Raw genomic sequence first — 12018 nt, 5'->3', positions numbered from 1 at the left:
TTGATACTACGGCAAATCTGGTAACTCTGGTATGTTATATAGCTTAACCTATACATACATAAACACATACAACCCACGTATATTAAAAACCACAAACAATTTCACTTCCTCTTAAATTTTGTTTATTTTTTTTTTTTTTTTGTATTTTCAACGTTAATTTAATAATATTTTTTGTTAATATGTTTATGATTTTCACAAAAGCGTTTTTTCTACTTAAAAAACCCACAACAGCTCTAGGCAATAAGTCGATTACAATGTTAATTATAGTTAAGTTTAATTTTTCCCCCAAAACATAAACAAAAGAACAACAACCGTAGATGCAAAAACAAATAAACAAAAGCATTATAAATAATAATAATTATTATTCAAATTTAATTCATAATTAAATAATATTTATGAAATATAAATCGAAAAAAAAAACTTTGTCGTAATTTATATTTTTTTTTTATTTTTTTTTATTATTTACTCTAAATAACACTTTAAGTGATTTGCGTATTTTTTTAAATGAGAAAAAAAGATATCCCTAAATAAAAATAAATTACAAAACGATTGTTTTAATATCTCTTGGCTAAAATTAAAAAAAAAAATGATGCAAATCCTATGGTAGGTATAACTACAATGGGAGGACGCCACGAAATCTACGGCCACACTCTTTATTACGTAGTCTGCGGCGATTGGAACACAGCTGATTGTGCAGGTCGAGGGAAATTTTATACCGACCACGAACTACCCCCAGATTCTAGTGGTCACATTCAAAAGCATGTTCAAGTCGTCCGCGCAAGGAAACATTGTTGGGACAAAATAACTCCACCACGCTCTGGAACAGCCCGAGTTCACGGATTGTCAACTCAGAGTCAACTGCTGTGCAAACCAAAATCCATCAGTACGGAACTTGAACAAAACAAGTTGTGTTATAGAAGAGCGTTGCTGGCATAGCAGAATGATGTCCTCAGACGTTTTTATGTCACACTTCATCAATAACAAGTTAAAAAGCAGTAAGTTCGGCCGGGCCACCACCCACCATTTGGAACAAATTTAGAAATTTTCAAAAATAAAATCCTTAAAAAATTCTGTTAAAAATACCGAATATAGCGGTTATATTGGGGTCTATACGACGTGAACCTACATAGGCATGGTTTGTCATAAGCCATACCATATTCAAATTCGAAACTTGAAATAAATGGTGAATAATGTAGCTAAAACCATTCAAATATCGTATATGGGTAGGTAACGTTATATCGGAGCTGTGCGAAGACCTGGACCAGCATAGGCAATTTTCTGTCACAGGCTGTAGCATCCATTATGAACTTCATATACGACATCTCAAACAATTCCGGTGGGTATTGTACCTAAAATCGTCAAAATACCGAATATAGGGAGGTATTGATATATGGGACCTATACGAAGACCTGGATCTGCATAGACAATTTTCTGTCACAGACTGTAGTTCCCATTACGATCTCTAAATACGTAATTTCAAACAATTCCGGTGAATAATGACGCTAAAATCATCAAAATACGAAGACGTGGAATTGCACACACAATTTTCTGTCATAGGCTGTAGTATCATTTCGAACTTCAAATACCAAATTTGAAACAATTCCGGTTAATAATGTCGCTAACATCATCAAAATACCGAATATAGGAAAGTACAGTTATATGGAGGCTATACCAAAACGTGGACCTACATGGCCCATTTTCAATACCAAAAGTCCTGCAGACATACTACATTTGAGTAAAATTTTATCGACCTACTTCATTTCGTTCGGAAGGTAGCGTGACGGACGGACGTCGCTAAATCGATATAGAATTTTACGCTAATCAAGAATATATACTTTGTGGGGTCTAAAATGTATATTTCGAGGTGTTACAAACGGAATCAAAAATACTCTCTATACTATTGGGGCCTTAATATGTTTTTAAATACAAATATGTGTTTAAATACAAATTTCTACAAATATCTTTTCTTATCAGTTTTTTAAATAAAAACCATGGTAGAAGAATACAGGTAGTCGCTTCGAAACAGCTGCTGGGACAATGAACTGTCAAACCGATTTTGGAATTAAAAATGTTGAATGAAAAATTATTAAATTTTGTAAAAATTGTTGAGAAATGCATATTGTAACCACTTCCGATTTGCATCGTATAAGAAAATATATAAAAATCTACTTATTTTTGACAAAACAATTTTAAAATTTTGACATTTCAATGTTCGCAAGCGATGATGCATCTCCCTATATTCTTCTACCATGATAAAAACATTAAATACCTCATAAAACTTGCGTGAAAAGTCATAAAGTAAAAATATATCAAATTCCAACAAATCCCTCTCTTGTGTAAACACAACGATTAAGCCGATAATCGATAACTCTCTCTCTCGCACTATCGCCATACATCCAAATATCGATTTACAACCACTTTCGTGTGGCGACCACCACTAGTTGTCAAACAGAAAAATGGATCTGTTGTCAAGAAGAAATATGTTGTTGCTCCGGTCTTTTCTCTTGATTTTACCATTATTGGTAATAAAAGCCAGTGGACAGGCGAATACCAATGTGAATCCTGGCCAGGTTGGTGTCCATAGGAGATTCGAATATAAGTATTCCTTCAAGCCTCCATACTTGGCACAAAAAGATGGAACAGTACCATTCTGGGAATATGGTGGAAGTAAGTAGTACAACAACAACAAAAACAAGAATACAGTGGCAGCTAAGTAGCAAAGGCAAGAGTTAGCATTTGACAAAAACACCAGCAAGCACACGTCAGTCGTCGTCGTCGTAGTCAGTGAAAATAAAACAAGTGCCATCTCACACACAACATTGGGGCGCGCATATGAAACAATGTGCACAAAAGAGATGGAAGACATAGACCAAATGTTGACAGAGTGGCAAAAGCCAGCAGTCAGCAGCTATCCGGTAATTCATATCTCTAAATGGCCACGCAAACAAATTCTTCCTTTTGACCAATGCTACTGGCTGAATGAAAACGATGAATGGGAAATTGTTGATGAATGAAATTTATGCCAATTTCTTTTCCAGATGCAATTGCCAGCTCAGAAATGGTCCGTGTGGCCCCCTCTTTGCGTTCACAGAAGGGTGCCATCTGGACAAAGAATCAATTGAATTTCGACTGGTGGGAAGTTGAAATTGTGTTCCGGGTGAATGGACGTGGTCGCATTGGAGCCGATGGTTTGGCCTTTTGGTATACCACACAAAAGGGTGATTACAATGGTAAGGGTTTCACATCTTTTTTAAAAAGTAAATGAGTTAGATTTGATGTGAGTGTTGTTATAGGTCCTGTATTTGGTTCCTCGGATCGTTGGAATGGTCTGGGTATTTTCTTCGATTCCTTTGACAATGACAATAAACACAACAATCCCTACATTATGGCTGTGTTGAATGATGGCACGAAGCAATTCGATCATGCCAATGATGGTACCACACAACTGTTGTCCGGTTGCTTACGTGACTTCCGTAACAAACCCTTCCCTACACGTGCCCGCATCGAATACTATAATAATGTCTTGACCGTACTCTTCCACAATGGCATGACAAACAATAATGACGATTATGAGATGTGTTTGCGCGCCGATGGTGTCCAGCTGCCCAAAAATGGTTACTTTGGTTTATCTGCAGCAACTGGTGGTTTGGCCGATGATCATGATGTTTATCATTTCTTGACGACGTCATTGCATCCAGCCGGTCAAATTGTTGAAAACAAAGTGCCACAAGATAATGAAAAGCTCTCACAGGAATACAAGGAATATCAGGAGAAATTGGAAAAACAAAAGCAGGAGTACAAAAAGGACCATCCTGATGAGGTGAGTAAGAGGGGAATTGTGAATGTTTGTTTTTATTTTAGGATTGAAAAAATGGTTTGGAGAAATTTGACACGTCAATGTACCCTCATCAGGTTCTATAGAAAAATCTGGAACTTCAATGAAGAACTGTTATAAAAGCCTACTAGTAGACCATATAATCCACAGAATCTTTTTGTGAGTTCTTTTGAACAAGCCTTTCTAGTTATCCCTCTATTCTATTGAAGCCCATCTAGTGGCATTTTATTTCATAAGAACCTTTCCAGGACGCCGCGTTTTACGAAATATCCTTTTGGAAGCCCTTGTAAGTGTTCTTCTGTTTTATAGAAGCCCTCCTAGGTTGCTTTCGTTCTGTAGATGCCTTTCTAGTTGAATTTTGGTTTTTTTATAAGCCCTCCTTGTCGACCTTCTCTCCCATAGGGGCCCTTCTATGCGACCTTATCTTCTAAATAAGCTCTTCTAATCGGTCTAATGTTCTGTAGAAGCTCTTCCAGGAGGCCTTATCCCCTCCTTCTAAGTGGTCTTCTGTTCTATAGAAGCCCTTCTAGGCGGCCTTTTGTAATGTAGATGCTCTCCTACTTGGCCTTCTGTCCTGTAGAGGTCTTTCATTCAAACTTTTTGTCGGAAGTTCTTTTAGGTAATATTTTTTCTATAGAGCCCTGCAAGAAGGCCTTCGGTTCTATGGAAGCCCTTCTCCCTTCTTCTCTTCTAATGTTCTGTAAAAGGCCTTTTAGGATTCCTAATGTTCTATGGAAGCCCTTCTAAGTGGGTTTCTGTTCTATAAAAGCCCTTCTAGGCTGCCTTCTGTTTTGTGGATATCCTCCTAGGTGGTCTTCTGTCCTGCAAAGGTCTACCGATTTGACCTTTTTGTCAGAAGAAGCTCTTTTAGGCAGTATTTTTTTCTGTGGTGCCCTGCGTCTGTTCTATGGAAGCCCTTCTAAGTGGTATTCTATTTTATAGAAACCCTTATAGCCATAGAAGCCCTTCTTGGCGGAATTTTACTCCATAGAAGCCCTTCTTGGCGACCTTCTATCCCACAGAAGTCTTTAAAGGGGACTTCCATTTTATAGAAGCCCTTTGAGACCGACTTCTATTGCAGCCCCTTTAAGCTACCTTCTATTCCATAGAAGTCCTTTAAAGCGGACTTCCATTTTAAAGAAGCCTTACTAGAACGACTTTTGTTCTTTTAGGCGGTCTGTTGTTTTTGTAACCCCTTCTAAGTGGACCTTATTTTTTATGAGAGCCTCTTTTGGTGGTTTACTTTTTTATAGAAGTCCTTCTACTACTATAGAAGCCCTTCAAGGCGGCCTTCCTTTCTATAACAGCTCTTGTAGAAAATCTTCTATTTCAGCTATTTTACAAGGAACCATTTTCTTTACATTCCTATTTTTGAGGCATTCCATTCCAAAGAAGCCTTATTTTTCCTTTTTATCTAGGCCTTCCTTCCTCTACGGTCAATCCCACCAAAAACGTTTTTTTTTTCTGAAAAATTCGTTCAAGTTCCGAAAACATTATTTATTGACTTTTATAACATTGTTTTTTTTTTTCTTCTCTCCCTTTCCAGAAAGAAGAAGAAGAATGGGATGAATTCTACGAATCGGAAAATCAACGTGAATTACGACAAATTTGGCAAGGCCAGAGTCAAATCTTTGAACACATCCGTGAATTGTCGAGAAAAATGGATGAAGTTATTGGTCGGCAAGAGAATACCTTATCGTTGGTATCTCGAGGATTGGGTGCCGCCGCTGGTGGTGTCGTACAACAGCCACCTGCAGCTGGTGGTGCTGCTCAACAACCTCCTATGGTTGGTGTTGGTGGTAGCATTTCACGTGCCGAAATCGATCTGATGGTTGCCAATCAAAATAATCTTTTGGCCACAGCACGTGAACTTCGTTCGTTGATTGGTGATATTCATGCCAGAACCGATTCAATTCTTCAACAGCAACAACGAGCTCCCAGCGGACAGGTGCAATCGGCCGGCTATGATGTCCAGGCGATTATCAATGAAATGCGCGATGGCATGAATCAGGTGAAACAGGGCATAACACACGTGGGACAAAAGTGAGTATAGAAACAGATTATTTATTTATTTTTAAAAATATAATTATTTATAAATTTCATGAAGAAGAAATTCTATTCATCAATCAATTGTCTCCATTCATTACGACTAGAAAAATCTCATTACGAAATTTGATTTATGAAATTATCACTCACATGTTAAGTGGAACTTCCCGAATATTTGTTGTTTCTCATGGCGTCGTTTAAAGATAATTGACGATGATAAGAGCCCGTCCAATATCAATACAAATTTCAAGAGTTGATTGATGCTAGTTTTCACATTGCTTATTTAGTTGAAAACATGGAGATATAACCTTTAAGAAGTCTTAGTTTCAAATATCACAATTTTGCTGGAACTAACCCCAAATATATGGTCAATTTTGGAAGGATTCAAGATTTTAAAATTTCAAATGTCATCAATTTTGCATTAAACAATACATTTCAAAGAAGGAAAAGTCTTTTTCGGCACTTCCCCCCTAAGGGTACATATTTTGAAAATTCCCAGTGGGAAATGAAGCTCTGATTTCGTGAAATTCCCACAAAATTGTTATTAGGTTTGAGTTTAGACCACTTCGGCTCACAATTTCTAGAACCTTCCCCTCACATTGTGTCAGCATTTTATACAACATTAAATCTAAATCAAAGCGAAAAAGAGATAACTCGATTTGATCTAAATATTATATTTTTATACCCTACACCCCACAGTTTATGTCTTTGTGCATTTGTTTGTGACATGGAGAAGGAAGCTAGATAGACCCATAGTTACTTTGGAAGATCTAAATGGAATCACTTTTTGAGTCGATTTATGCATGCCACTCCGTCCGTCCGTCTATCCATGTTTTTTGTGAACAAAATACAGGTCACAAGGTGAAATGAAATTTGCCAAACAATATTAGTTTGGCCCAAGGTCAAATCCTATTAAAATTGGTGATAATCGGATGAGATTTCGGATTAATTTTGCACCAAATGGCCAATATCCCCTGAATTTTGGCACATCCGTCCGAATTAAGTCTAGAAGCAAGTACATCAAATTTAGAGAAAATCGGTTCAGATATAGCTATAGCTCTCACATATATGTTTCATCCGATTTGTTGTTGAAGTCCCTCAAATTCGTAATATGCTTTCGACAACAATGATATTTGCTACCAGATATCAGATACAGCCCATAAATACCTCGGCCAAATTTTATCAAGATCGGTTCAAATTTAGATAAAGCTCCCATATATATATTCAACCGATTTGGGGTTAAGTGTGCACCAAATGGCCAATATCAGTCCAAATCACCTAACATTTGGCACATCCAACCGAATTCAGTCTAGAAGCAAATATATCCAATTTGGTGAAAATCGGTTTAGTTATAGCTATAGCTCCCATATACAGGTTGGGATAAAAAAATTGCAAAAACTCAAACGTCATAATTTATACATTTTTTTAAATTTTACTGAATGAAAGCAAAAAATGTCGGGAATAGCATCAAATTTTAGAATAAGTTTAGATTTGTTCGAATTGGGTACCTTTGACACGAATTATGGCCTTTCAACGGCCAATTAAACCGTCACACGCTGCCCGAATGTTGCTCTGCGGTATTTTCGCCCATTCCCGACGAAGCACTTGCCTGAGGTTATCGACACTTTGGTATTTTTAGTGCCACCTTGCTTTCCAAAATGTTTGCGTGCCCAAGGCTTTATACACCCTCCAGAATATTTTCGCGATAATATTCGATATTTATTCTGAAGCCACGATCGATTAATACCAGCGGAGAGCGACCATCGGCTGTTATGGCGGCCATCATTATGGACGGCTTGAGGCTTGAGTTCTGGTGGCACATTTTCAGCTGACCTCTTTGGCAAGTTAACACGATCATTTTGTTTATTTACAAACTGTTGGACAACGTTAGGTTAGGTTAAAGGATGCGCGGTTGTATAAACAACCACTCCACTCGGAGACCTTTTGGTCCATTGCTGCTGGACAACGAATGTTTTCTCATCGGAGAAAAGCAAATTCGGCAGTTCACCACTTTCTGCCAAGCGAAGCAACTCTTTAGCTCTTTCGAGATTTATTCACATTCAAATGCTAGAGTGCTCTAAGGATAACCACTTGTGGTTTTCCGGCCAAATATAAAGAAATCGCACTATCACGCTTGAATTGCATCACGAATAACTTTTTTTTCTGAAAATTCTCACCAAAATGCTTTTGTACGCTTGTAAACAATATAATGAGCTGTCACTGGAATAATTTTAACAGCTGTCGGACGAGTGGTTTAAAAATGACAGCAGTCTGAAGGTGGTTGCAGTTTTTTCATCTCACCCTGTATATCCTATATTCTAATAAATTATTCTGTTACGGGAGTTCTACTAAATATGCCTAGTGGGGTAGGGTATCATATAGTCGCCCCGCCGACTTTTGACTTTTCCTTACTGGTTTTATTCTTTTTTATTATATTCTCTTCATTTTATTCTATTCTAAAAAAACCATCTCACTTTTTTTCCTGCCTTACAGATTGGGTGCCTCACCACAGGCTCAAACAGCTTGCCCCACCGGCAACTGTGTAGGTGTTACATTGTTCCTTAGTGTTACGGCTGTACAGCTACTTTTAGTCTTCCTTTATACTATTTTCAAGTAAGTAGATACCAGTATTTTATTTAAATAAAACTTTAAACGAATTAATTTTTTCCCTTCCATTTTTCAGGAGCAGAAGTGAAGCCCAAGCTAAAAAATTCTATTAGGACTATAAAATAAATGTTGCTAAGAAAAAGGACGTAGACGAAGAAGAAGAATGAATTAAACAATATGTTATATTAATGATTAAATAGGCAAGACAGGCAGACAGACAACCAACCAAGCAGTTGGCTAATCGTTAATATGTAATATTGCTTTTCAAGATGATGATTGTTTTCCATTGGCGTTTCTCTACAAAACTTTTGTCTTCGTTTTTTGTTTTTTTTTATTTCGTATAACTGAAACATTGCTCAGAGGGAAAAGAGGGAAAACAAAATACCAAATATTCATATCATTCTGTTGGTTTTGTTTTCTGGTTTCTTTTTCGTACGTATACCAATCGACCACAAAATAGACTGATTAGTCTCTACAAGTTTTGTAAAAAAAAAATGAAAAGAAAATAGCTGTCAAAACACATTTGCCAACAAGACATTTGTAAAACAAAAAACAACTTCTTTGTGTTTTTATTTTTTCTACTTTCAATCCCGCCCAATTTAGAATCAAACTCCCCATGAACACATCTAGCAACCACATTAATTGTTGTTTTTTATACTATTTTTTATAATTTTATTTTTAGTAGACCCTCTTTTTTTAGTTTTAAATCGATCTATTGCCCCGCCCTTCGTTCCCCACAGTTCTAGACTGGAGTTGTTGCAATTGATTTTTTTAGTTTATTTTTTTCGTTTTTATTTCCCTTTTAAGCTAAGTAGCGCCTCTCTCTCTATTCTAATTGATATTAACTAATTTGAAAATTATGTTTTCCAATTTGTAACAAACTGACCACACATTCCAGTCTGCAAGAAAAAAAGTTTATATATTTTGATAAATTTTCTTACATCGTTTTTCTAAAAACAATTTTTTTTCGTTTTTTTTTCCACTTCTAAGATTTGTAATTTTCATCTTTTTTACAATGATAAATAAAACAAACAAAATATTTTAAAATAATTTTTCGAGTTTAATTTTGTTTTTTTAAGGTATTGATGATTTTAATGTTTGCAATCCCACTATCAAGTGTGGACCTACACAGACAATTTTCTGTCTAAGGCTATAGTATCCATTACGAACTTCAAATACCAAAATTGAAACAATTACGGTGGATAATGTCGTTAAAATCATCAAAATAACGAATATCGGGAGGTGCGGTTATATGGGAGCTATACGAAGACGTCGACCGGCACAGACAATTTTCTGTCATAGGCTGTAGTATACATTAAGAACTTCAAATACAAAATTTGAAACATTTTCGGTGAATAATGTCGATAAAATCAACACAAAACCGAATTTTGAAACGTCCTTCAAATGAGAAAAACGTTGTAAATAATTTTGCAAGGTTTGCTTACCCATCCGCTTTTGGCACATTAAACATAGAAGACATTCAACTTAGGTCTAGCTTTGGCGAATTCAGTTTGCACACCTTACATTTATTGGTATATTTTCCAAATTGTGTGGGCTTTAAGCATTTTTCTTTTAAATTTTAAAAACCAAACGAAAAATAAATTAAGAGAAAGAAACAGACGGCCTTGGGTGACAGGTTATGTTGTTATATACTACATACTTATGTGAATCTGGCAACACCTATGAGCAATTATTATTTGCGCATGGCAATACTGTTACTAGCGAGGAAACAATTTAAACAAAGTTCAACCGAGTTAAACGAACGACAAATGTTTGATATTTTTGTAAAGTTATTAAAAATTATTGCATTATTAAGTTATGTGTATTAATGGTTGAATTGTTTTTTGTTGTTATATGTTTAAAAAATGGTATTCTGCCTTTAGACGCAAATTTAAACCTCGAACAAAGGAAACAAGTAAGAAGATGAGAGGAGACGTTATCTTCTCACATTTGTATGTCTGGCAACATCTATGAACTTTTACTTTTAATACTTGGCAATACTATTTTTGGACGAGGCAAAATGTAAACAAAGCTCAACTGAGTAATGCAAATAAGAAAATTGGTGAAGTTTGTGATATTTTTGGCAATTAATTGCAAATTATTGAAATTATAACTTTATTTATGTGTGCATATTACTGGTTGAAGTATTTATGTTATAAAAGTTTATATAAATTATAAAAAAAGTGCAGAATATGTTGTTTAAATGAAATGTGCTGTCTCACAATCAATCACCGAGGGAAGACATTAACGTTCAAATGGATGATTTTGTTTTCACGTAAGTAATTACAAAATTGTTAACATTTCCAAAACTTAACAACTTTATATTTATAAAATAAAAAGATTAGCAATTAACATTCCAAAAGGCGATGTAAAGAGTGCTCTTTGTGCTATTGATATTGGGCGATCGGGTTTTGTTAGCCACATGACTACAGATACCTTTGATACGGCCAAAACGTACCTTATCTAAATAAAGTTTTTGGACCCTATGCCTCTTTGGACGATATTCGTTTTAGGACATTTGTGTGCTGTTTGGCTTGTATGTGCACGATAACTCAACCAGGAAGTATACGATTTCGTCCAAATTTGGTACATCGTAAGATTATTAAGTTTGGAGCTGGGAAATATCGGTCCACTCCATCTGGTACCTTCCCAACAAAAAGTCATAGTAAGTCATAAAACTAGTTTACCTCATAGAACTGAAAACAATCATCCGATTTTCTTCCAACTTTGAAAATCCTCACAATTCTATCTACGTCAGGAGGGAAAATTGACAATATTGATCCACTCCATCAAATGCTTCTACCAGAAACGGTAAATAATTTAAATAATTATAACTCTTTTAAAATGTGGAATGGAAGTCCAAAATAAACACCCCATTCTTTTCAAATTTCACACAACCCGATTTTTGTACCAACACAAGATCTGGCATGAAAATGCCAAATATCGGCTGAAGCTAGAATCTAGAAATATTGCACTACAGAGGGTACATTTCATTTGATACGGCCAAAACGTGCCTGATTGGAATAAGGGGTTTAAACCCTAGGTCCCTTCGGACAAAATCCGTTTCAGGATATTTAGAATCAATCCAGGGATGTCCGTCCATCCGTTCGTCTCTCTCTATCTGGCAGGCTCTCGAAGGGAGTATCCGATTTGGTCCAAACTTGGTACATCGTGATATTATTATCAAACTAAGATCGAATTCGGAGATGGGTAATATCGGTCAATGCCTCCTGGTATCTCCCCCACAAAAGGTTAACATTTTCACAGAAAATAATTTACCTCTCACAACAACATAACGTCATCCGATTTTGTGCAAATTTTGCAAATACAAATATTTACACCAGTCCTAATTTGGTACGAAAATTGCCAGTATCGTTAAACTCCATTAAATACCTTCACCACAAAGGGTCACAATTTTGACCAATCATAACTCTTATAAAATGTAAAATAAGAGAAAATGTTAAAGAGAGACCGATCCATATGAAATTTTGCAAAAATCATTTGTTTGGCCCAAGGACGAACCCTATTGA

General features: G+C 35.9%; 1 protein-coding gene across 1 annotated transcript; it reads left to right on the top strand.

The window, feature by feature from the left end:
• The first annotated feature begins 2423 nt into the window (after window positions 1-2423).
• Window positions 2424-9044, top strand: LOC101890700 (protein ERGIC-53). Its single transcript, XM_005179219.4, has 6 exons — window positions 2424-2667; window positions 3039-3230; window positions 3294-3820; window positions 5382-5878; window positions 8375-8494; window positions 8565-9044. Exons 1-6 carry the CDS (start codon window positions 2457-2459, stop codon window positions 8599-8601), a joined length of 1584 nt encoding a protein of 527 aa, XP_005179276.1. The 5' UTR covers window positions 2424-2456; the 3' UTR covers window positions 8602-9044.
• Window positions 9045-12018: the final 2974 nt, after the last annotated feature.

Source organism: Musca domestica, unplaced genomic scaffold (assembly GCF_030504385.1).
Source record: "Musca domestica strain aabys unplaced genomic scaffold, Musca_domestica.polishedcontigs.V.1.1 15, whole genome shotgun sequence".
NCBI classification, from domain to species: Eukaryota; Metazoa; Arthropoda; class Insecta; order Diptera; family Muscidae; genus Musca; species Musca domestica.
Note: the sequence above shows the minus strand (reverse complement) of the source record. Positions and strands in the feature narration are given on the sequence as shown.